The sequence below is a fragment of the Quercus robur genome, chromosome 11 (genome assembly GCF_932294415.1).
Source record: "Quercus robur chromosome 11, dhQueRobu3.1, whole genome shotgun sequence".
Taxonomy (NCBI): domain Eukaryota; kingdom Viridiplantae; phylum Streptophyta; class Magnoliopsida; order Fagales; family Fagaceae; genus Quercus; species Quercus robur.
Window position 1 is genome coordinate 41,979,983 of NC_065544.1, and position 27,553 is coordinate 42,007,535.

General features: G+C 32.9%; 1 protein-coding gene, 1 long non-coding RNA gene and 1 pseudogene across 3 annotated transcripts; 1 reads left to right on the top strand and 2 right to left on the bottom strand.

The window, feature by feature from the left end:
- Positions 1 to 327: 327 nt before the first annotated feature.
- Positions 328 to 8,596, top strand: LOC126705865 (uncharacterized). The gene is made up of 2 exons (XR_007648443.1): positions 328 to 648; positions 8,425 to 8,596. It is a non-coding gene; the product is annotated as an uncharacterized LOC126705865 (long non-coding RNA).
- A 1,317-nt stretch (positions 8,597 to 9,913) lies between these two features.
- LOC126705863 (extra-large guanine nucleotide-binding protein 1-like) lies at positions 9,914 to 18,582 on the bottom strand. 2 transcript variants are annotated; one of them, XM_050405085.1, is made up of 9 exons: positions 18,263 to 18,582; positions 16,072 to 16,607; positions 15,840 to 15,977; positions 15,640 to 15,744; positions 15,375 to 15,548; positions 14,776 to 14,953; positions 12,684 to 12,925; positions 11,653 to 11,786; positions 9,914 to 10,834 (listed from the first exon to the last, which is right to left on the bottom strand). In XM_050405085.1, exons 2-9 carry the CDS (start codon positions 16,486 to 16,488, stop codon positions 10,228 to 10,230), a joined length of 1,995 nt encoding a protein of 664 aa, XP_050261042.1. In that variant the 5' UTR covers positions 16,489 to 16,607; positions 18,263 to 18,582; the 3' UTR covers positions 9,914 to 10,227. The 2 variants fall into 2 exon arrangements, with proteins under 2 accessions (XP_050261042.1, XP_050261043.1); XM_050405086.1 differs by having other exon boundaries at positions 9,914 to 10,825; positions 18,263 to 18,580.
- Positions 18,583 to 20,775: 2,193 nt separating this feature from the next.
- On the bottom strand, positions 20,776 to 27,553 carry LOC126705861 (extra-large guanine nucleotide-binding protein 1-like; annotated as a pseudogene).

The following is a 27,553-nucleotide window of genomic DNA, read 5'->3' on the forward strand; positions in this document are numbered from 1 at the left end:
AAAAGTTTTGATATCACTTTTATGATAAATATAAAAAAAAACTGTCAAAAAAATCAATTTTTTTATCATAAAAAATGTAAAAATATTTCATAACCAAATGATCCTAGGACATCCAATAATATAATTGATGAATATCATTTTAGAAAATTGGGAATTATTTTAAAAATCATAGAGAATCCTCCTAATTACCACATGTATTATTACAAAGTGCACCCACAGGAAAGGAATTTTTCCAAGTTTCCAAGTTTGTACAAAATAAAGCACATCCAGTCGTTCACTCTCAAAGAATATCCTACATCTCATAAAAAAAAAAAGAAAAGAAAAGAATATCCTACATTATATACTGTGTGCTACCACGTAAATCCAAGGTGCGCCCACACAACACGGCCGGCCACACCCCGATTTTGAACACAAAACCAAAACAAAAGTGAACCATTTGCTTCTAAAGAAAACCACAACCTCTCTCCTTTTTTCATTCTATATAAACCCACCTGCTTTGCTTCACAAACTCATTCACTCAAAACACAAAAAAAGTTATTACATACAAAGAGAGTTGTTCTCAACGTGTTTAAAGTACTAGAAGCTAACATGGCCACAGTGGTAGAAACCTGGATGGGGGAGCTAGCAAAGCTTAAAGAGAAGGTTAAGGTTAAGACCCAGAAGCCACTCTTTTCAAAAGCCAAAGAAGAAGCTGAAGAAGAAAAGGAAGGTGCTACCAAGGAAGCAAGAATAGTTCAAAGAGAAAACATGTTGTCAGAAACCACAATTTGTTTGCTTATGGAACGGTTTGCACCTTGGTGAGGCTGATCATGAAAGTGTGGTGTACCAAGGAGAGATGCAATCAAAGGAAGAGAAGAAACAGGATTGAAATTATATACGAATCCACATGCTCTTTTTTTTGGTTTCATGGATTTTGAATGATATTGTACTATGTTTCACTATTGTCTTGATAGCTGAAGAAGAAAATACCATGAAATGTACAGTGTACTTTTCAGAGGATTTTAGTTCGGGTACCTTTCTACCATCGTGTAACATTCTTGCGTTTTGGTAAATTTACAGTATCTGCAGAGGCAGTTAATTATTGACGAGGACCATGTTATCCTATTGCAATATACTCATATTTAGTTATTCAATACACAACATTTAATTATTAATGGTGGTTCAATATATCAATTGGCATATTTGGTGTTTCTGCCATCTGCAGCATCGTGGATGTTTTCATTGGAAACATCAAGATGCCAGTGAAGCTATAAGGCGGCTATCAGATAACAGCTTTGACAAATTGTATTTTCTTGTTTACATGGTCTAAGCTTTCTAGTTTTTTTTTTTTTTTTTTTTTTTTTTCAATCTTCCTCCTTTTAACTTTTTTCGAAATATAAGATAATTCTAGGATAATTATAGAATGTGTTTTATTTATGAGAAATTATACTTTTATAATATTTTTACAATAAATCATAAGTAATTAGTTGTTATTGGTTTTAATTTGAATCTGTCACTAAAATGAATTTTTAATTTACTTTATCAATAACAATCTGTAACAACTTATTATTTAAGATTTTTTATAAAGTACTGCAAAAATATTGTGAAGATAACATTTTTATTTATTTATTTATCTATAAAACTTAAGTACAAATCCTCAATTAAATTTAAACATATGGTTAAGTTGGTCAATAAATTACTACATTTTAAAATTTAATTATTGTGGAAATAGATAAAATTGTTTGCACTGCAAAAGTCAATAGTCGTGTGTTTAAATTTAATTGATGAATTTAAAATTAACACTTAATTTAATTGAACTGAACTTATTTGGATGATGATGCTTCAAAAGTAGACATGTCACTGTAGTAACGGTCCAGTGGAGCTCTTGACTCAAGTTTTGCCCTTTTTATTTCTTGCTCTTTTTTATATAATAGTCGTATGCTGAACCTTATCAGATATGCACAGAACTTGGAGATTCAGCATTATTTTAACATAAAAGTACATAAATATACCACTGGCTTGCTGTGGTTTTGGAACTTCCTGTGGCTGTGGGGACAAAGAAGATAGACTAAAACCAGCCAAAACGTGTCTATTTACAAAGCACACAGATAAACAAGAAGTTGTGCGCTTCGTATATCAATTATTACAACCCTTCTACTATATAAACTTGACTTCACATCTCAAAATATCTTCCATCCACAACCTTCGAATATCTCAAATATCTTCACATCTCAAATATCTTCAAGCTTTTTTCTTCCTACGATTTGTCTGTTTTTGCTAATACTAAGAAAGATTTTTTTAGTCATGCCTGGGCTGATGGATATGTGGACTAGTGAGATGGCCAAGCTTGTTTAGGGATTTAATCTTTTTTCTCTCACTTAAATTGTATTAAAAAAAAAATTCACTACTTAGGAATAGTTTAAAAAAAGAGTTTTGACTCCAAGTTTGGATCTATAAAAAAATCTGTCTCATACTTGACATGCTTAGGCCTAATCAAGCTTACAGATACGATTAGGCTTAATTAAAATGTGTTCTTTAACCGTTCTAATTTTTAAAATCTTAGTTCTCCAAATGTGAATAGCGGAGCTTTGATGAGAGTTTTGGAAGATAGTGCCAAATTATTGCCCGATTTTTCTCGATGACACATTGGGCCAGCCCTTCACCCAGTTTACTTTGCAAGTATGAAGTGTCACATTTTTAGTGGTGGCATGCACGTGATTGCACGAGGATGTTATCTTGATGGACAAATGGGAGAGGAAGAGAATATCCTTACCAAATAGCAAAAACCATTAATATTGGACAAAAAACAAGGATCTTATTGAAGGCTTAAAATGTTTGATATGGTTTGTGGACCAAATAGCATTCTTGTCTTTTTGAACTTTTTGGGATGAATCTACACCGGGCAAGTTGAAAGAAAATAATAGCACCACGCGGTTTACAATTACACCTCAAACTGTGGCAGTTTCCTTTGTGTGCTCAAAGACTAGTCTTCTATTATACCACGATGGCAACTAGGAACACACACAACAATGTACACTAGTCTTCCCTAACTAAATGCCAAAACAATATTAACACCCAATGGGCGATTTTGAATGATTTGATTTGAGTGTTTTAAACAAGAATCTTCGAATTTTCATATATACTAATGGTTTAATTTTAAACATAAATTTACGGTCTATATTTCAATACGTGTGTCCATGCATGTAATCAATTTTGATTAGTCATTTATAGTTGACTTAAATAAAATTTGGGATTAAGACTTAATTGTTATTGTGTTTTAGTACGTATGCCACACCATAAAGTATTGAGATTTGAGAATGTGTAATGTCTCTTTGCAAAATATTTATTGTAGATAATATATGTATATGTTAGCTTAGTAGAGTTGAGGAGTTAAAAAATTCACACCCCCTTTGAATTTTTAATTAGTTACTCCTAACCTTCAAAGCTTGCATTTCAATATTACAACAATCGAATTCTACCCTTTTCAATTGTAGTTTTCTTGATTAGTAACATCCTATCAATTTCAAGAGTTTTTGACAACTGTCATTTTGTTTTTGATTCCTTAGCTCAAAGGTTGATTTTAAGGGTCACATTAATGGGTTTCTTAGGGTAATTATTAATAAATTATATTAGGAAAATTTTGATACTACTTTTATGGAAAATATAAAAAACTGTTAGCAAAATTAATTACTTTATCATTTTCTCATAAAATATTTTTAAAAATAGTTCATAAACCAAGCCCTTAGTTGACATTTCTTTGATTTTAATGTGATAATAATGATGATGATGTGAGTTCTAGTTCGCTCAACTAGTAAAGTTTCTGATGGTTGAATAAGAAATCTGAGGTTCAATCTCCGCCTAAAAAAAAAAAAAAAAAAACTCGATTAATATCTTGGTCTAATGATAAATAGCACAATTATCAGAAATAGACGCTAATGGTTGAAATTCTATGAACTCAAAAAAAAAAATGTTGATGATGATGATTATGATTATCTATAGACAATATGTTGGATTAAGATAGCTTGACCCTGGTTAATTAATTCAATTACCCAAATTGATTAATTAGGTCAAATTACATGTAAATCGTGGAGGCACCAACAAATCACCAAATAACTAATAGGTAGTGGAAATTAAATTGAGATGGTGATTTGTTGACAAATGGGGAAAACTTTTTGTAAGGCAAAAACCTACAGGGTAAATTTAAGGTCACCACTCCTATGAATCCACTAATCAATAATCAAGCGGTTACAATTATGAGGAATCTTACCATTACCCTGGCCTATCCCAGAATAGAAACCTACAATTGAACCCTCGTTTTAATATCTAATTGGACTTGATCTTGTAATAGCCTTCTTTTCTTTGATACCCAAATCTCCAATTTGTGACTTAACTTCTTTGCTCAGATCTTAGTACATGATTAACTCCAACAATTTGAATGATTGTTGCTAGTTGCAAATTTCTTCACTTCATGAATGATGAAGACCAGGTAGCACTTAGTTACAAAACCCTATGGTGTACAAACGCAATAGCTTCTCACAGAGAAAATTAAACTCTTGGTCTCTATATCCGTGTTTGAGAGTTTTTAAAATAAGCCTTATACATGTCTAAGGCTGTGAGAAAAGAAACCCTAAACAAGTACATCAACATGGGCTGAAATTCAAATTTGGAAATTCTGAATTCGTAAAGCTCGATAGATCGAGCTTGTGTAGAGCTGCTCATTAAATCTCAATAGCAGCTTTCTGTCGAGTTATCTGTAGAGTTTTAGTAAAATAGCTTTTCTTCACTTGTTTTTTGGATTGATCTTCATGTCTTTAATACAACTACTTGATATGTATCAAACCCAACTTAGATTTACCCAATTTACAAGTAAAGTACATTTTGTCAAAAGATTAGCCATTTACATAAAAAAAAATATGACCCTAACACAACATATAAATATACCATTACAATCAACTCATTATCATTTCTGTGACTATATCACATAATATTGGAATCACTATCTCTTTCATTAAATAAGTGAACTAAGGTATAAGTCATAAGTGGATTGATTTGATCCCACTACTTCTACTCTTATATATTTATTTACATAAAGGGGAGATTTAATCCTAATGGATTTTGAATGTGAACTCACATATAGACCTAGAAGTCAATGTTATCCTTTTTAGAAGTTTGTTTTTTCCCATAAAAATTAGTATTATTTTAGATTTTAAAATCCCATTTATCTATTTTTAAAAAATATATTAAATTTTACCACCTCATCAATATTTAAATAACTTTTAAAATCCTATAACCATTGTAAGTATCAATGATGCCATCAAAAATCTTGCAACTAAACTCACATTTTTTAATATTTCCAAGATAAGGATTCAAATCTCTCTCTTTTATAAAATAATAAAATAAGTCCAACTATTTTATATATAAAATAAGTACAAAATTTGGTTACAAACTTAGTTGTAGTTTAATGCTACAATTCCCACTAATAAAATTAACATGATTACATAATTTTAAAACTAACTTTTGAATTGCATTTTTTTTTTTAATGTTCTTAACGCACATTTCAAATTTCTTACCAATCAAATGTTATTTACTATACAATATATAAACTTATTTTTTATGCATAGTTCATTTAATTGATGAAATAACTATTGATATTTGATAATTTTACAAGTATTAAGGATATAAGAAGAAAATATAATTTATTGATGGATTTGTCAAGATTCAAATTTAGGAGTAGAGTTGTAGCCTTAGGCTACAACTAAGTTTGTTGCCAAACTTTGTCTAAAAGAAAATCATTAATGAAGTGGCAAAATCAAGTACCCTTTTAAAAAGGGTCGGGTGTTTTTAAAATTATTTTTTAATGAATTATGAATCATTATTTTAGAAAAAATTTGATACTACCTCGACAAGAAATATAAAAAAAATTGTTAAAAAAAAATGATAGGTTTCGGGGGGTATTTCAGTCATTTTTTAGGTTACGGGGTAATTTGGTAATTTTATAGGTTTCAGGGTATTTTGGTTATTTTTTAGGTTTATGAGGTATTTTGATAATTTTTTAGGTTTCAGGAGTATTTTGGTCATCTTTTAGATTTCGGGGGTATTTTGGTAATTTTCATGTTTCAGGGGTATTTCGGTCACTTTTTAGGTTTATGGGGCATTTTGGTCATTTTTAGGTTTTGAGGGTATTTTGGTCATTTTTAGGTTTTAGAGATATTTTGGACATTTTAGAGGTTTTTGAGCATATTTTGTGATTTTAGAGATATCAGGGCTATTTTGGTTATTTTAGAGGTCTTATGAATATTTTTCTCATTTTAGAGATTTTGGAGATATTTTGGTCATTTTAGTGGTTTTTGAGCATATTTGGTAATTTTAGAGATATCGGGAGGTGTTTTGGTCATTTTAGAGGTTTTATGGGTATTTTGCTCATTTTTGAGATTTTGGCAATAATTTTAGATGTCCAAGGGTATATTGGTAATTTTGGAAGTGTAGGAGTATTTGGGTCATTTTAGATATTTAAGGGTATTTTGGTAATTTTGGAGGTTAAGAGGGTATTCAAGTAGTTTTAAAGGTATTTGAGTTATATTGGGTTAAATTGGTGGGTTACTAATTAAACTAACTTGTAACCCCATGTATATGTATAAATACACTTAAAAATATACAACAAGATGCATAATATAATTCCTCTATATATATAATTCAAATATAAATATTATTGATAATCATTTTTATATTTTGTTAACTCTTTAAAAAAATTTGCAAGGATATTATTAGATATAAAATGTAAATTGTTCATTTTAAAAAAAAAATTATTGTGAAGCATTTTTTTTTTGTACGATTCATTTATTCTAGACTCTTTAGTTTTTGTATTTAACTAGTCGCTAATCCGTGCGATGCACGGGAAACTATTAGAAAATAATAAAGTATGCATATATTAAAAGACAATTTAAGTTCATGTGTGCTTGCAAGGGATACATACCTAAATAGTTCTTGCGGTAGAAATAAAAGCCTTATCTTTGAGATAAAGAACTGATGTAAACAAACTAACCTTATGAATATTTTTCTCATTTTAGAGATTTTGGAGATATTTTGGTCATTTTAGTGGTTTTTGAGCATATTTGGTAATTTTAGAGATATCGGGGGGTGTTTTGGTCATTTTAGAGGTTTCATGGGTATTTTGCTCATTTTTGAGATTTTGGCAATAATTTTAGATGTCCAAGGGTATATTGGTAATTTTGGAAGTGTAGGAGTATTTGGGTCATTTTAGATATTTAAGGGTATTTTGGTAATTTTGGAGGTTAAGAGGGTATTCAAGTAGTTTTACATAAAACAAATTAAAAAAAAAAATAAATAAATAAAACTGATATCACGGGAAATTCAGCCACATAGTAGTAATATATAAATCTCTTAAAACCTAAACCTAAATATAAGGACTAAATATATAAACAAACTAACCTTACAAAAGCTGAACTTTATAAGCTAAAATCTATACCGTGCATTGTAGATCTTGAAATACCGTGCATTGTAGATCTTGAATGCTTTAGGGCTTCCTACGTCTGGAGAGAGAGAGAGTTTGCAGAAACCGTGGCTTTATATTTCTTAACTTGAGAGAGGGGTAAGGTTGCTAGGGTTTTGAGGAGTTATAATTTTTATTTATTTTTTATTTTTTATGCTGACGTGGAAAATTGTGGTGCCAATAAAGGCTTCGGTTATATATATATATATATATATATATAACTTACTTGGATGAATATTTATGATGTGGTTCCACATTTTAATTTAAAATTAAGAAATAAAACTCTTTAAGAATAAATAATTTAGGACACATGGCACAAAATTGAAACTCTAATTTAGAATTTTAATTTAAGTCTCTTTCAGCTTCACCAGTTCACCTATTATTATATAATATATATATATATATATATATATAGATGGGTTGCATTGGTAATAGATGATTAATTTATATATATATATATATATATATACACATATTATAAATAGATAAATAAGTAATTACACATCAAACTCATTTATGACCTAACCTGTACATTTGCTACCCTACCTAAATGTATGGAATTTTTTTAACTTTGTACAAAAGAACGCACAGCCAGTCGTACACTCCCAAAGAATATCCTACATTATATACTGTGTGCTACCACGTAAATCCAAGGTGCGCCCACACAATACGGCCGCACCTCGATTTTGAACACAAAACCAAAACAAAAGTGAGCCATTTGCTTGTAACAAAAACCACTGCCTCTCTCCCTCTTTTCATTCTATATAAACCCACATGCCTTGCTTCACAAACTCATTCACTCAAGACACACACACAAAAAGTTATTACATACAAAGAAAGTTGTTCTCTACGTGATTAAAGTACTCGAAACTAGTATGGCTGCAGTGGTGGAAACGTGGATAGGGGAGCTAGCAAAGCTTAAAGAGAAGGTCAAGGTTAAGACCCAGAAGCCATTATTTTCAAAAGCCAAAGAAGAAGCTGTAGAAGAAAAGGAAGGTGCTACAAAGGAAGCAAGAATGGTTCAAAGAGAAAACATGTTGTCAGAAACCACAGTTTTTTTGCTTATGGACAGGTTTGCACCTTGGTGAGGCTGTTCATGAAAGTGTGGTATGCCAAGCAGAGGCTGCTAGCGAAGGATGAGAAGAACTAAGATCGGAATTATATTTTTAATCCATATGCTTTTTTGTTTCATGGATTTTGAATGATCTTGTTTTGGCTTGTATGTACTAGTAATAGTTTAGATTTTGTTCATAAGTTTCTTCTTGGGCCATGTAGAATGGATTACTTTTGATGAAATCATTGATTTTCTGGTACCCGTGACTAGCTTCTTTTTCAATTTTAAGGATGTGTTCAAACCATTTTATCATTATTACGAAGAAAAAGATGAGAGAAAGAGAGTCGGTTAAAATGGTTTGATGTGCAAGTGTGCAAAGGAGAACAATTAGTTCATTAGTGAGGAAGAGTGAATTGATTCAAGTCGATGGAATAAAAAAAATGTTAAAGAAAGACTTTAAATTACCAATAGTAGAATTGTAGAAGTAACAAAAGATGAAATTTCAATTAAGGAAGTTACCGTGTATATAACTTATAATAGAATAAAATGATAGTAAAAGAATACATATGACCAGTCATGCACGATTAGTTTGATAAAGATTCATTATCAATTTCAATATCTGAGGATTAAGGCTGAGTAGTAGTGGCCGTTGTTGTAGTATTATTCAATAGAATGTTGTTGTTGTATTATTAAATAGAAACTGCTAAGTTGATAGTTCAATTGGTCTATTTGTGCGAGCAAAAGTGATTTTTTGAAATTATTTTTGTTATTATAAATTTGATTAGATTGTATTAATGTAGAATAATTTTTTTACCTTTGAGCTTGGTGTTAATAGACCTCCTAGTATATGGAAGTGCCAATATGGATACAGGATAAGTGATACTATATGATACGGTCAAGAGTGATATATCAATTTTTTATTTATTTTTTATTTGTTGATAGGTCAGTGATATATCAATTCTTGAAAGATACTTTAACTAATTAATATCTAAATAAAAATAATTAAACATATGAAATGTTAATTAGAAGTATTTTATAAACATATGGTCACTAATTTGAAATATCCATGCTTTCTAAACAGCCGGGGGAAAAGAATTTACTTAGGCAGAATGAAGATTCCATGATATTGGAAATGCTTAAGGCACTTGTTCCTATTCCTCATTGGATTTTCTTCTTTCTTTCACCCTTGTAACTTTAGTGACCATCTTTATTGTACTTGGCTATTCATCTATGGATATTCTATAAAATCATCCAGATGAGTGAATAAGTGGACAAATTCTTATTCAATTTTGTTCTTCATTAGCTATTCCCCCTTTTTCTTCTCTTGGTGATTTATGTGCGTAGATTGGAAGATTGTGAAAGGATACATAAGCACAAACGTTGCCTCCATTATGCAAAATCATCAGAAAGCAACACATAGGCATACAATTTTGAATATTCCTACAGATATTTGTGACCATTCTAAAATATCAAAGGGTCAGCATTAAGGACACATAAGAACACATTCTTCTACTTGTTAAATCTGCAAGGTCCTACAAGACTTCAATTCTAACATTTTGAAAAGAAAAAATTAAAAAAAAAATCTAGCTTTCATATATGTCAAAAATATCTAAACAGACTCTCTATTCTGTTCTCCTATACAAGCTTTGTGTGAGTACGTACAAAATTTTGTGAAAAAATGCTACTAGTCTGACGAGTCATTTTCGAGCAAAACACACAAGGAGCTTGCCTCACTGTCAGTAGAAGACAACTCGAAATTTAAGTAGGGTTCCTCTTCTTCATCCCACATGATAATCTCCTTTGCATATCTAAGAGCTTCATCTACTGTGTCATTTTCCAACCCGATCACTAGTGAAACAAACAACTTGTTATCTGTAAGAGAACGGAAAAGTTCCTTGAACTTCATTCCTATATAGTGGGAAGCACGTTGAGCCAACGAGGGGTAAGTGCTGTTGTGACATTTCGGGCTGACAACAGGCTTGAAGTCACGAAACCATTCACAATGTGTGAGAGGGACCTGTTCGATCTTTTCCACAAGCAGGTCAAACTTGTTGAGAATCAAAAGGAAGTTCTTGTTCTCAAGTGTTGGATGAGTGACTATGCTTTCGAAGAGCTTTTTGCTTGCCAAAATCTTGTTGGTTAAAACTCCATTACGTTCAACAGAATATTCGTCATAGTCAGTCAAGGCAACACAAAACAGGACAATATCAGTGTCTTCAAACATGTCCAACCACTTGCAGTGTTCTCCTAGGCTTCTGGGATGCACTCTAATTAGTTGGTACCTGAAAATTCTAAGAAAAACTCTGGTAAGATAAATCACGAAAAAAGCTCATGAAAAGAAATGACAAAAAATATTCATCACCTTTAAAAATAGGGATAACATAGCACTTTGTAAGTAAATAAAGCAGTGTGTATTCCACTCTCAATGCAACTAAAACATACATAGTTTAGTGGGAAAATTAATTGATATTTTGTTTCCTAGAATATCCTCTAACAAAAAATAAAAATGAACTAAGACAAACGAAACTAAAATTGAACCAGGTTTTTTTGTGTATCAACATTCGACCATTCACGAAGTTTAAGTATTTGACATCAAAACTAGAGCCTTTTATTTTCAAGAACTATGAGAATGCAAGGGCAAGGATAAGCTGAAATGAAGATCATAATATGGAAGGCTGAAGTTGCAGTTCCTTGGGTTTAACGTTTTATGAATCAAGTAGCATCAATACAAGTAAGAACAGAATTTTCATTCTTATAGTTTCCTCTGTAATGGCAGAACAGATCACAAAGACTTGTGCCTGTTAGGTACAGCTTTTTCAAATAACCCCATTTTTTAAAGGCTGAAAATTAAACTGTACCAAACGGGCACAAAAAAAATATATCTTCCAATATTTAAGAAGTTTCAATCTTGTCCATGTCTCAGATTCTATCGTTGATGACTAGTTCTTGGTTGAAGCTGCTAAAACTGCATTGCCCAAAACATTTTTAACAGAAATATGGATAAAAACTGTCATGAAGAGATTTTTACCATAGTCAATCAATCTTGATAAGGATCAAGGCGTTTTTGTTCATATATGAAATAATCAATGAAAAAAATGGGAGAACTGACCTCAGTGAATCATCTTGTGTTGACTTGGGAAATGAAAAATCCACGCAAGTAAGGCTATTGGATGAGTTAATCCCATCAGCATACAAGATGTCCATGTCAGAGGGTTCGTAATCTGTCCTAGAAATCTCAACAGCCTGCATTTGGAAGACATATTTAGAAAAAGAATAATTACAAAATTTTTTCTTAGTAATCATAGCTGATACACTTGCCATATTCCCATCAAAAAGCACACAATCTAAAGGGCATAGTCACTACTAAAATGACCACTAGAACACTGATAATTGTATAAAATCTAAGCTTCAGAAATGAACAAGAGTTTCCTGCATTAATTGGATTCACATAACCTTGATTTCTAATTCTAAATATGACTGGATCAATTCAGTCAAACTGGTGCCTTGTTCAAGTTTTATTTTTTGTAATAAGTAACGAAAAATTTTCATTAGATATAAAAAAACCTAGTACACTGTACAAAAAGAGAAGTACAATCAATGCTTTCAAGTTTTTAACAAAAAAGCAGATCTAATGCTTTCAAGTTCAGAACTATATTTCCTCTAATTTTCATTTCAAACCAACAAGAAAACCCAAACCCCACACTGCACCCTCTCCCTTTCCCAAAAAATTCTGCTACAACTGCAGAACTTATGAAGTACAATACAATCCAAACAAATAATTCATACCCAATATTAGGAACAAAGGATACATGTAAACATTAATGACCATTGAAAAAATCAAGAATGGCTGGCAAGAATTAGCGCACTGCAAGATTACTGATGCAGCTGCTACATCTAAAAGCTGAAGGATGATGCCCTTTAAAGTAACAAAAGAATTTATATTGTTACAAGAGAATTTATACTGTTATTCTACTTATCACTGTGAAACAAGCTATAATTGTGAAGATTGGTAAATTCAACCAGAACTCATCATAGGGGATTTAAATAATTAAAAAAAAAGGGAAAAAAAAAAGCACTTATTGGAGGTTTTATGTCTTAGAAACGAGAGAGAGAGAGAGAGAGCGCAGAGAATAATCTCACCCGATCTAGGAAATAAGTAGCTACTCTAGGTAGCATTTGTAATTCATTCCTCCGGTTGTATGTGGCTTGAATGGCTGCGTCCTTCCACATCTCCTCAATAAATGGTGCATATTCACAAGTAGCAGCTGGAAATATGGCTTCCAAATTATCTGACAGCAAAACTTGAAGGAGCCAATCTGAGAAAGCTCTCACTCTTGCCCCAACAGAATAGATTGTTGTATCATCAATCTGAATTGTATCACCTGTTGCGAATAGAAAATTTTAGATTATACTATGGATAAGCTAATTACTGATGTTAATACGTTCATCCTAAACGAAAATCTTAACAGTAATATGATAATGTAATTTGATCAACAAAAGGTACACCATAACTTCACATGACAGGAAAGCAAAGGATTTCGAACCAAGAGGAAGCGTCAAAAGTACTTGTAAAGAGCATGGCACTAATCCACCACAATAGAACAGGTCCTGAGCTGTTTAAATAACTAGCCATTTGGACAGATTATTTTGGAAAACCTCTAGTGATCAGTATTATACACAAAAATCACAACAAAGGCATTAGAAATTTGTCAGCTACATGCAGTCATTTGAGTCTACAATTTCAAATTTTAGCAGTAAAAGGTACTCTAAACACAAATTTTGTATTTGACCTTTATTTACCTTAAATTGTTCAAGACGTACTCAATTTCGCTTTGGTTATTAACTAGAGGGAAAGTACACATGCTACTAAGATACAAACTTCCGCATTGCTGGGTCCTAGACTATCACCAAAGTGTTCAACTACTTCCCAATGGTCAAGTAATTAAGGATTACAGAGAAATTAAAATAGATGGCTATCTCAAGATATTCTTGAGTCCATCCTTGACATGTACTCTATGTACTTTCCCAAGGTGGAAGAATGAGAAAACAAAGGATAAGATTTTTTTTGGAAAAATTGAAAAAGTCCAGTGATCAACCAGTTGGCTTCTATAGTACAGGATGGTCAAGATGTGGTTCTGTTAAATTGGGGATTCAAAGAATCCAATTCATGTAGCTATGCAAATATTTCCCACTAGTCATGTTGTTCAATGGAGAAATTGTAAGAGAAACAGTAGGGGAAAACAAATATCCCAAATAAAAATAATAATTAATAATAAACAAGTTGTATTCTTTTTATTACTAGAAAAGCTCTGTGAGACAGAACTCAAGAAGAACAGGTGGTAGGACTTAAATGCATTTATGGTCACTGTTAGAATGTTAGTTATGTGCCCAAATTTACCATTATCAAACAACTTAAGCTTTTAGACAAGAGGTAGTTTATCCTTGTATCATAGTAGGTGATCATGAGTTCAAATCTTGTCTCCACTCTCTCTCTCATTCTAAAATTAAAAACTCCCATGTATTGGACCCTGCTTACGTGGAGTTTGGGTCCATACGTGAGAGGAGTATTAAAATAATGGCCTGTTAGCTTCAGGCTCATCAACATGCTGGACCACAACTGGGCAGGAACCCTCCATTCCGCCTGAAACTCGACCTCAAAATGGATCTATTTTAAGGGATTAAATTTACCCACTATAATAGTTTTAGCTTTTGGGATAAGTGATAATTCATCAGTGGCAGTAGACAAAAATGAAACTCCTGCAGCAAAGCAGCAAAGTCACGAGATTCATAAAATAATTGAAGATATTGATCTTGTTGTAGGGAAAAACACAGAATAGAATCTCACAGAAGAGACCATAGTATAGATTCTGAAGACAAGGACATAATGAAGAAGAAAGTAACGATATAAATGCTTTCCGATCATCCCTGCAACTATCATCATCCAAAACCTGATCCCAACTATTTAGTAACTAAATGCATGGATCCTGTGTTACATTTGGAGAACTTTACACAGGTAAGAAAAAATGGTTCAAGTTGTGTGTGTGAACACATGAGCATTCAGTTAATTGTTGCATACTATAAAATACTATCTTTGCATATTGAAAAATGAAAACTAACTTTTACGCATTTTCAACATACCCTTAACATAATTCTTATAGATCAATTGACAAAACAAAATTAGCATATAAGCTCTATAAAAAAGAAAATTAAGCAGAATCAACTCTTATCATACCTGAAGGTCCAGACTTATTGATAACACATCTTTTCCTCTTCTCAAGCAAACTTTCTTCTTCAAATTGTTCTCGTCCCTCAAGAAGTATTCCGAGATATCCAAATAACTTTCTTTGGATTAATAACTTGATAGTTTGGCGCTCATCTTCAGAGAAAGGAATACCATACAGAATCTTGGCCTAATATAAGCAAAAACAGTGTTTCCAATGTCACCAAAAATTAAAACACCATTTAACAATTCAAATGAATGTACAGGTTTAACTGTATCAAAAACACATTTTCAGTATCGGAGTTTTTAACACCACCAGAGAAATTGTTAGTTATCATCATATTTCCCTGCATTAGTTAATTGACTTTGATGGAAAAGTATACATAAAAAGAATATGAATAAAACATAATAAGTTTTAATACTAGTTTATGGTAACATATAATCCTCAGACAGAGAGAGATAAATTACTGCCACAATACACTAATCTAACCTTTGCCATCTCATTTCACAAGGATTTCAACATAATTATAAAATTGGTTGAGTATTAAGGGTAAAGAACTAAGCTATGAGATGTTCACCAAAGTTTAATTTACCGTACATGAATATTTTACCTGTTTATATATCGTACTTGTGCCAGATTTGTCATAACCAACTAAAAGAAATTTATGAATAGATTTCTGTGCAAGGTTGTCTCGGATTTCTCCATTCACTTCTTTCTCTGAAGGATTTTCAGAACCAGGAGGAACTGGCAGAGACAAAACTGTGCAAACCAGCTTTGTTCTCGTCTGTAAAGAGAGAATTTGCACAATTATTTAAGTATAATAAGATGAACTAGGTAAAACAAGCATGCCAATGCTCATCAGTATGCAAACTTACCTTGTCCCATATTTTACTCTTTTCTTTCTTATTTGCCTCTTCCTCATATGTCCCGTCTTCACTCACCCAAAGGTGAGGTTTTCCTTCACAATGCACCCCAGCTGACTGTAAACATTTATAAGAATAGCATTGATCTTACATGTTTAGAGAGCTCAGTACAATCCAAAACAACCAGACTGAAATGAATTGAGCGCACCAACCTTTAGCATCCAAAGCTCTTCTTTAGTTATCTCCCTGCTGTTTATCCATACTTTTGCGTTTCCGTTGCTAGCATTCGTCTTGATGTGGCCCCCAACATTTAGCTGGGAGGTAATGATCTGGGAAGGCTTTTGTCCTTCCTGCTCATTCAAACCACAACAATTATTCCATTATGGCGGAATAGAAAAAAAGAAGATAATATATAAAATGAACTAGTAGATTTTTGGTGCCCACCTTTCCCCAGAAACCAGAATATTTGTCATACCAATAGTATCCTGGTCTCAGCTTTTTTGGTGGGTATTTGCAGTTTTGTAATTGGTAGAGCTCATCTTTACTAAGGGTCTCACCATTCACAAAAACAAGCTCTGGTGGCACCTGATTCACTTTACATAGCATCTCAGCATTCATTATATTTTTAACTTCCAAATCAGTAAGCAGCCTCTGGAGCAACCTAGAACACTTCCCCAATTTCCCTCGCCTAGCCTCACGAATCCTAAAACCAATGCAAGTAACACATTTCCTTCCTTCTGGCATTGACCCCATTGCTCTCAGCACACAGTCATAACAATAATTGGCTCCACAAACAATGCAAGCCTCTTTCTCCATGAACCGGTTTCCCTTGAAACATCGATAGCATACCCCTTTCTTCATACTAACACCTCACTCCTCAGAATCATCAATTTCCTCAAGAATTACCACTTCAGTCAATTTGAAGTCACAATTGATCTAACTTGCACAGGTACCGGGTACTGGTAAAATACACAAAACATCTAGAAATCCAATAACTAATTAATATTTATTTTCATATATTTAATTTTTTTAGGACATAATTATGTTTATTTTAAGTCACAAGACTCACAACTGACACATATTATATTATTAAATGAGATTAAATTTTATAAGGATATGGGGGGTAAAACCCAAGTTTTACACCTTCCAATTCTAACATGTCACATTATCATATCACATATTAAAGAATTGATACAATCACACCAAATCAATTCAAATACCCATAAAAAAAGTCAGCCTAACTGAGAGTTTATTGAAATTTTATTAGGTATGGAAGGATATTACTGAGTACGTTATAAGTAAAAAGTTGATGTGACAATCTCTTATTGAATTGTGTAAAATATAGGATTTACACCCCATCCTTACCAAATTTGGACTCTATAGTAGCAATGTAAGATTTAAATTGTAGACTAAATAATTGTTCACATTTGCAAAAATAACTAACTCATTTCTAAATTATGTAACTAAGAATTTTGCATATTATATTAGTTAATACTAACAAATGTTGTCCATAATACCCTAACTCATCACAAAAAGGGCTAAGGTTTAAATTCTCCTAAGTCCTACCCATTGTAGTAATTGTCGAATTAAAAAAAAAAAAAAATATATATATATATATATATACTCATACATTGGACACTTAAACGTGACTTGTGAATATTTTTTTTAAGGGAAGAGAGAGAGAGAGAGAGAGAGAAATAGAGAGGCTAAAGTGACAAAGGAGTGTAAATACAGGGCATGTTTGGTTTATATATACTCATACATTGGACACTTAAACGTGACTTGTGAATATTTTTTTTAAGGGAAGAGAGAGAGAGAGAGAGAGAGAGAAATAGAGAGGCTAAAGTGACAAAGGAGTGTAAATACAGGGCATGTTTGGTTTGAATGGTAGAAAAGCCGCATAATAGAAAATAGAGAAGGAATAGAAAAGTTAAAGGATAAAAGAATTTTCTGAAAAAGTGGAGACATGAAAACTCATTTATTTGGTTGAGAAAAAAAATGAAATGATGAAAAAGAACAATGGGATAAATTGACTCATATGCCTTTATTAAAAATAATTACATCCAATTAAAAAAAAGCATACAATTCAAAAAAAAAAATTTCGGATAGAGTTAATTAAAACAAAAATCATGCCCAATAAGAAAAAAAAAAAAACCAAAACCAATCATGCCTACTGCCTAGTTTAGAAAATGAAAATACATCCCAAAGTTTCATAAATTTGATTTTGCCGAAATTTGTTTCTGTTAGCAATTTAGCCTATGGTTAATTTATGCTGCTAATGTGTTTTATTTTTACCAAATCAGCACCTACTACGTCGTTTCAGTGACCAAGAGAAACGCTGGCTCGAGCACAAGCAAAACTACGTCGTTTTTGGCCTAAAGTTAAAACACAAATCTCTAGCTTAAACGACACCGTTTCAGGCCAAACTCTAAAATTAATTCTCAGCAAGGAAAAGGAGTAGCAGATGTATGGCTAGAGCCATGTTTGAGAGCATCACAGGCAAAAAAATAATAATAATTTTAATTTTAATTGTTGTAACAAAAAAATTCAAACTACTTCTTAATTCCAAAAATAAAAAAACAAAACAAAACCTTCCTTTCCTTATCTTAAAAAAAAAAAAAAAAAAAAAAATTACCTTTTTTTTTTTTCCTCACTTGTACTCAAAGTTGGGAAGCGGTGGGGTATCGAAGCTGTCCAACATCTTCTTTCTTCTTCGATCACCTCAGCCAGTGATAATCCCCTCAGGAAGAAGAGCTGAAGATTGCTTTGCTCTCTTCCTACTGGACCTTTTAATAAGTTTGAAAGAGACTTTGAAAGTGAAACAGCTTTCCAATTCCATTGACGCTTCGATCAATTTGAGATTTTAGATTGAGGATTCGTTCCCTCACTGTTCCTTCCGTGGATTGTGTTTTTAGATTTTAGAGTTTGGCCTGAAACGGTGTCGCTTAACCTACAGATTTGTGTTTTAACTTTAGGCCCCAAATAGGACGTCGTTTTGCTTGTGCTTGTGCAAGCTTTTCTCTTGGTCGCTGAAACGACGTAGTATTGGCGCTGATTTGGTAAAAATTAAACACATCAAAATAATATCTATCCATTTAATTGCACAACAATATCTATTCATCAAAATAACATGGGATAAGTTTTCATTAAAAAAAAATGAGAAAAGTTAACGGATGTTCTAAGAGTATTGGTTTAAGAAATATATTTAAAAACTTTTTGTGGAAAAAAACTTTTTTTAGTAGTTTTTTTTTTTTTTTTAATATTTATTGTAAAAATGGTATTAGAATTTTCTTAAAATGGTCCACTAACAAATGCCCTAAGAGTACTCATTAACAAGGCCCAAATAACATAATGGTAGGGTAATTTGACTGATTCTACCGGTCAACTAAATTTTATTCTAAACTCATGATATATTGATGATGTACCAACACGATGATTGGCTTAGTGGTAAGGGCTTGGGCCAACATCCCTTCAAGCATAGGTTTGAGTTCCTTGTATGTACTAATAGTTTAGATTTTGTTCATAAGTTTCTTCTTTGGCCATGTAGAATGAATGACTTTTTATTAAATCATTGATTTTCTGGTACCCTTGACTTTGTTTCAATTTTAAGGATGTGTTCAAACCATATATCATTATTATTGAGGTAATGAGTTGGTTAAAATGGTTTGATTATGTGCAGGTGTGCAAAGGAGAACAATCAATGCAATAATAAGAAAGAGTAAGTTGATTTAAGTCGAGTGAATAAAAAAAATGTTAAAAAAAATTAAAATTAACAACAGTAGAATTGTAGAAGGAAAAAAAGAAAAGAAAAAGAAATATCAATTAAAGAAATAACCGAGAATATAACTTAAAATAGAATAAAATGAGAAAAGAAGAACTCATATGACCGACTCTAATTAGTTTGTTGAAGATTCATTACCGATCATATTTAAACTTGATAGTTAAATTGGTCTATATTTGTGATCAAAAGTGATGCTTTGTAAATATTTTTGTTATTGTAAAATTTTTAAGCCTATATCAAGTTATAATAATTTTTACCTTTGAGCTTGGTGTTAAATAGACCTACTAGTATGGAAGTGTCGATATTGATATAGGATAAGCGTGAGTTTGGATAGTGTCAAATCCAGCTTTTCTAACGTTTGCGTTTTTGGCTGGGTCTCACAGCACTGTTCATGATCGAGCCAAAAACACAAAAATACGCATACCAATGCATTTTTGGGTCCCACGGCATTATTCACACCTTTAAAAATTATTTTGCTACAGTGTTTTCAGCAATAAGCAGTATCCAAACTCACCTTAAGTGTACTATATGATATGGACATAGTGATATATCATTTATATTTTAGATAGGTCAGTAATATATCATTTATTGAAAGATACTTTAACTAATCAATCTCTAAATAAAAATAATTAAGCACATGAAATGTTAATTTGAAGTATTTTATACATATATGGTCACTCATTAATATTTGAAACATCCTTGTTTCCTAAACAGCCGGTGGAAAAGAATTTGCATAAGCAGAATGAAGATTCCATGATATTGGAAATGCGTACGGCACTTGTTCTTCCTTATTGGATTTTCTTCTTTCTTTCACCTTTGTAACTTCAGTGCACACCTTATAAATTCATCAAGATGAGCGAAGAAGTAAGTGGAGGGGGATTCTAAGATATGTGTTGATGCTTTAAATTCGGATTTATCTTCTATTGAGTGGTCTATTTCCACTCTTTTGTGTAATGTGGTTGCCTTGAGCTTAGCAAAGGTTTTGTACAGTGTATTTTTAGCTAGGTTAGAAGAGACGTCAATAGTGTTGCCCATGCTTTTGCTAAATTTGCTACTGCTCATAGGCATTTTGGATTTTGTAACAAGCATTCTCTTCCTCTTGCTGTTGAGGAAAAATGCTGCTTCTCTTATCGTTTAATGAAAGTTGGGTAGTATCAATTAAAAAAAAAAAAAGTAACCGGACAAATCCTTCTTCAATGTTGTTCTTCATTAGCTTTTTCTCCTTTTCCTTCTCTTGGTGTTTTGTGTGCGTAGATTGGAAAACGTTACCTCCATAATGCAAAATCATCACAAGCAACACATAGGCAAACAATTTTGAATATTCCTACGGATATTTGTGACCATTCTAAAATATCAGAGGGTCAGCATTAAGGACACATAAGAGCAAATTCTTTTACTCATAATCTGCAAGGTCCTACAAAACTTCAATTCTAACTTTCTGAAAAGAAAAAAAAAAAAAAAAATCTAGCTTTCATGTGTCAAAAATATCTAAACAGGCTCTCTATTCTGTTCTCCTATACATGTTTTGTGTGAGTACGTACAAAATTTTGCGAAAAAATTCTACTAGACTTGCAAGTCATTTTCGAGCGATGAACATGAGGAGCTTGCCTCCCAGTCAGTAGAAGACAACTCGTTATTCAAGTAGGGCGCTTCTACTTCCTGCCACATGATAATCTCCCTTGCATACCTAAGAGCTTCATCCACTGTGTCATTTTCCAACCTGGTTACTAGTGAAACAAACAACTTCTTATCTGTAAGAGAATAGAAAAGTATCTTGAACTTCATTCCAATATAGTGGAAAGCACGTTGAGCCAACGAGGGATTAGTGCTGTTGTGGCTGACAATAGGCTTAAAGTCACGAAACCATTCACATTGTGAGAGAGGGACCTGTTCTATCTTTTCCTCAAGCAGGTCAAACTTGTTGAGAATCAAAAGGAAGTTCTTGTTCTCAAATGTTGGATGAGTGACTATGCTTTCGAAGAGCTCTTTGCTTGCCAACATCTTGTTGGTTAAAACTCCATTACGGTCAACAGAATATTCGTCATAGTCAGTCAAGGCAACACAAAACAGGACAATATCAGTGTCATCAAACATGTACAACCTCTTGTAGTGTTCTCCTAGGATTCTGGGATGCACTCTAATTAGTTGGTACCTGAAAATTATAAGAAAAACTATGGTAAGATAATCATGAAAAAAGCTCATGCAAATAAATGACAAAAAATATTCATCACCTATAAAAATAGGGATAACATAGCACTTTGTAAGTAAATAAAGCACTGTGTATTCCACTCTCAATGCAACTAAAACATACATGGTTTAGTGGGAAAATTAATTGATATTTTGTTTCCAAGAATATCCTCTAAGTTTCTGTTTAAGAAAAAAATAAAAATGAACTAAGACAAACGAAACTAAAATTGAACGAGGTTTTTTTGTGTTTCAACATTCGACCACTCACGAAGTTTAAGTATTTGACATCAAAACTAGAGCCTTTTATTTTCAAGAACTATGAGAATGCAAGGGCAAGGATAAGCTGAAATGAAGATCATGGTATGGAAGGCTGAAGTTGCATTTCCTTGGGTTTAGTGTTTTATGAATCAAGTAGCATCAATACAATTAAGAACAGAATTTTCATTATTATAGTTTCCTCTGTAATGGCAGAACAGATCACAAAGACTTGTGCCTGTTAGGTACAGCTTTTTCAAATAACCCCATTTTTAAAAGGCTGAAAATTAAACTGTACCAAACGGGCACAAAAAAATATATCTTCCAATATTTAAGAAGTTTCAATCTTGACCATGTCTTAGATTCTATTGTTGATGACTAGTTCTTGGTTGAAGCTGACTAAAACTGCATTGCCCAAAACATTTTTAACAGAAAATGGTTAAAACAGTCATGAAGAAATTTTTACCATAGTCAATCAATCTTGATAAGGATCAAGGCGTTTTTGTTCATATATGAAATAATCAATGAAAAAAAAGGAAGAACTGACCTCAGTGAACTATCATGCTGATAAAAAGGATCCAGTGAATCATCTTGTGTTGACTTTGGAAATGAAAATTCCATGCAAGTAAGGCTATTGGATGAGGTAATCCCGTCAGCATACAAGATGTCCATATCAGAGGGTTCGTAATCTGTCCTAGAAATCTCGACAGCCTGCATTTGGAAGACATATTTAGAAAAAGAATAATTACAAAATTTTTTCTTAGTAATCATAGCTGATACACTTGCCATATTCCCATCAAAATGCACACAATCTGAAGGGCATAGTCACTACTAAAATGACCACTAGAACACTGTTAATTGTATAAATCTAAGCTTCAGAAATGAACAAGAGTTTCTTGCATTAATTGGATTCACATAACCTCAATTTCTTATTCTAAATATGACTGGATCAATTCAGTCAAACTGGGTGACTTGTTCAAGTTTTATTTTTTGTAATAAGTAAAGAAATCTTTTCATTAGAAATAAAAAATACCTAGTACACTGCGGGTGTACTAAAAGAGAAGTACAATCAAAGCTTTCAAGTTTTTAACAAAAAAGCAGAACTAATGCTTTCAAGTTCAGCACTATATCCCCTCTAATTTTCATTTCAAACCAACAAGAAAACCCAAACCCCACACAGCATCCTCTCCCTTTCCCAAAAAAATTCTGCTACAACTGCAGAACTTATGAAGTACAATACAATCCAAACACATGATTCATACCCAATATTAGGAACAAGGGATACAAGAAAACATTAATGACCCTTGAATCGACCAAGAATGGCTGGCAAGAATTAGCGCCCTACAAGATTACTGATGCAGCTGCTACATCTAAAAGCTGAAGGATGACGCCCTTTAAAGTAACAAAAGAATTTATACTGTTACAAGAGAATTTATACTGTTATTCTACTTATCATTGTGAAACAAGCTATAATTGTGAAGATTGGTAAATTCAACCAGAAATCACCAAGAACTCATCATAGGGGATTTAGATAATTAAAAAAGAAGAAAAAGAAAACACTTATTGGAGGTTTTATGTCTTAGAAATGAAAGAGAGAGAGAGAGAGAGAGAGAGAGCACAGAGAATAATCTCACCCGATCTAGGAAATAAGTAGCTACTCTAGGTAGCATTTGTAATTCATTCCTCCGGTTGTATGTGGCTTGAATGGCTGCGTCCTTCCACATCTCCTCAATAAAAGGTGCATATTCACAAGTAGCAGCTGGAAATATAGCTTCCGAATTATCTGACTGCAAAACTAGGAGTAGCCAATCTGAGAAAGCTCTCACTCTTGCCCCAATGGAATAGATTGTTGTATCGTCAATCTGAATTGTATCACCTGTTGAGAATAGAAAAATTTAGACTATACTCTAGATAAGCTAATTACTGATGTTAATATGTTCATCCTGAAGGAAAATCTTAACAGTAATATGATAATGTAATTTGATCAACAAAAGGTACACCATAACTTCACATGACAGGAAAGCAAAGGATTTTGAACCAATAGGAACATCAAAAGTACTTGTAAAGAGCATGGCGCTAAACCACCACAATAGAACTGGTCTTAAGCTGTTTAAATAATTAGCCATTTGGACAGATTATTTTGGAAAACCTCAAGTGATCAGTATTATACGCATAAAAATCACAACAAAGGCATTAGAAATTTGTCAGCTACATGCAGTAAAAGGTAATCTAAACACAAACTTTGCATTTGACATTTATTTCCCTTAAATTGTTCAAGACGTACGCAATTTCCCTCTGGTTATTAACTAGAGGGAAAGTACACATGCTACTAAGATACAAACCTCCCCGCTGCTGGATCCTAGACTATCACCAACGTGTTCAACTACTCCCCGATGGCCAAGTAATTAAGGATCACAGAGAAATTAAAATAGATAGCTATCTCAAGATATTCTTGAGTCCATCCTTGACATGTACTCTATGTACTTTCTTAAGGTGGAAGAATGAGAAAACAAAGAATAAGATTTTTTTTGGAATAATTGAAAAAGTCCAGTGATCAAACACTCGGCTTCTATAGTACAGAATGGTCAAGATGTGGTTCTGTTAAATTGGGGATTCAAAGAATCCAATTCATGTAGCTATGCAAATATTTCCCACTAGTCATGTTGTTAAATGAAGAAATTGTAACAGAAACAGTAGGGGAAAATAAATATCCCAAATAGAAAAAATAATTAATAATAAACAAGTTGTTTCCTCTTTATTACTAGAAAAGCTCTGTGAGACAGAACTCTAGAAGAACAGGTGGATGGACTAAAATGCTTTTATGGTAACTGCTAGAATGATAGTTATGTGCCCAAATTTATAATTTCCAAACAACTTAAGCTTTTAGACAAGAGGTAGTTTATCATTATATCATAGTAGGTGATCATGAGTTTGAGTCTTGTCTCCACAAATCCCATTCAAAAATTAAAAAATCCCATATATTGGACCCTGCTAAGGGGGGAATTAAAACTCCCATGTATTAGCATATAAGCTCTATAAAAAGGAAAATTAAGTAGAATAAACTCTTATCATACCTGAAAGTCCAGACCTATCGATAACACAACTTTTCCTTTTCTCAAGCAAACTTTCTTCTTCAAATTGTTCTCGTCCCTCAAGAAGTATAGCGAGATATCCAAGCAACTTTCTTTGGATCGAAAACTTGATAGTTTGGCACTCATCTTCAGAGAAAGGAATACCATACAGAATCTTGGCCTAATATAAGCAAAAACAGTGTTTACATTGTCACCATAAATTAAAACACCATTTAACAATACAAATGAATGTCAAGGTTTAACTGTATCAAAACCACATTTTCAGTATTGGTGTTTTTAACACCACTAGAGAAATTGTTAGTTATCATCATGTTTCCCCGCATTAGTTAATTGACTTTGATGGAATAGTATACACAAAAAGAATATGAATAAAACATAATAAGTTTTAATCTAGTTTATGGTAACATATAATCCTCAAATAGGGAGAAATAAATTACTGCCACAATACACTAATCTATCCTTTGCCATCACATTTCACAAGGATTTCAACATAATTATAAAATTAGTTGAGTATTAAGGGTAAAGAACTAAGCTATGAGATGTTCACCAAAGTTTAATTTACCGTATATGAATATTTTACCTGTTTATATATTGTACTTGTGCCAGATTTGTCATAACCAACTAAAAGAAATTTATGAATAGATTTCTGCGCAAGGTTGTCTTGGATTTCTCCATTCACTTCTTTCCGAGAAGGATTTCCAGAACCAGGAGGAACTGGCAGAGACAAGACTGCACAAAATAGCTTTGTTCTAGTCTGTAAAGAGAGTATTTGCACAATTATTTAAGTGTAAAAGATGAACTGGGTAAAACAAGCATGTGAATGTGCATCAGTATGCAAACTTACCTTGTCCCATATTTTACCCTTTTCATTCTTCTGCCCCTCTTCCCGGTATGTCCCGCCTTCACTCACCCAAAAGTGAGGCTTTAATTCACACGGCACCCCAGCTGACTGTAAACATTTATAAGAACAGCATTGATCTTACATGTTTAAAAAGCGCAGTACAATCCAAAACAACCCGACTGAATTGAGCACACCAACCTTTAGCATCCAAAGCTCTTCTTTTGTTATATCCCTGTTATTTATCAATACATTTGAGTTTCCGTTGCTAGCATTTCTCTTGATGTGGCCCCCAACAGCCAGCTGGCAGGTAATAATCTGGGAAGGCTTTTGTCCTTCCTGTTCATTCAAACCACAACAACTATACCATTATGGCGGAATAGAAAAAAGAAGATAATATAAAATGAACTAGTAGATTTTTGGTGCTCACCTTTCCCCATAAACCAGATAATTTATCATACCAATAGTATCCTGGTCCCAGCTTTTTGGGTGGGAATTTGCAGTGTTTTAATCGGAAGAGCTCATCTTTACTGAGGGTCTCACCATTCACAAAAACAAGCTCTGGTGGCACTTGATTCACTTCACATAGCATCTCAGCATTCATTACTCTTTTAAGTTCCAAATCAGTAAGCAGCCGCTTGAGCAACCTAGAACACTTCCCCAACATCCCTCGCCTAGCCTCACGAATCCTAAAACCAATGCAGGTAACACATTTCCTTCCTTCTGGCATTGACCCCATTGCTCTCAGCACACAATCATAACAATAATTAGCTCCACAAACAATGCAAACCTCCTTCTCCATGAACCGGTTTCCCTTGAGGCATCGATAGCATCCCCCTTTCTTCACATTTCTCTCAATCTTAGGCCACATAATTACACTTCCCTCCTCAAAATCATCAATTTCTTCAACAATTACCACTTCACTCGATTCAGGGTCACAAAGAGTCACAATTGATGACCTTTTGACATGGTGGGGAGTTTCATCATTACCATCATTCTCTCTGCAAGAAAAAACCTCAGACCAAGGCACCTGCGAGCTTAAACCAGACTCTGTTGATTCCCAATTGGTTGGATTCATATAATACTGAAAACCTTCAACCTCCTTATCATCATCAGGTACTTCCAATGTACCAGAACTTCCAATTACATGTGATAACTTGGGTTTAGACTCATAACCATTATCACAAGCTAATGTATCCGAGCTATCTATCCTAATTACTTGCCTATCTATTGACTGCTTTGAAGATTTCTGGTTTAAAGTTTTGAACTCTACAGTTGGTTGGATAATTGGGAGTGAGAGATTATTCAACTAAGAGGCTGAAGAAACTAGAGTTGGAATTGGGATTTGGCTAGTTTTAACTGGAAATACTTGTGGGATAGCGTAGGAGGGCCATGGTACTACATAGCAATTGGGTACTCTATAATGATGTTTTCTTCATCATCATTTTCAGCCGTTACAGGCGCAGCTGCAGGTCGCAATTTGCTTAGCAGTTTAGCCATTGTTGTTCGGTCCAATTCTAGATACAAATTAAACATAACAACTACTTCCAATTTCACAAAAACCCATAGCCTATAAATAAATTTTATCCAAAAACCCATGAAGCAAAACTGATTATTTCAATGACCCAGAAAGCAAAGCCAGCAAAACCATCTCTCACACACAGACAGCAAAACTATGCTGTACTTTTTCTCAGATATCAAAAAAATTGTAGGCAAAACACTCACAGACACTCTATCTCTCTCACAGTACATGAACAGTAGCCACAATGCGTG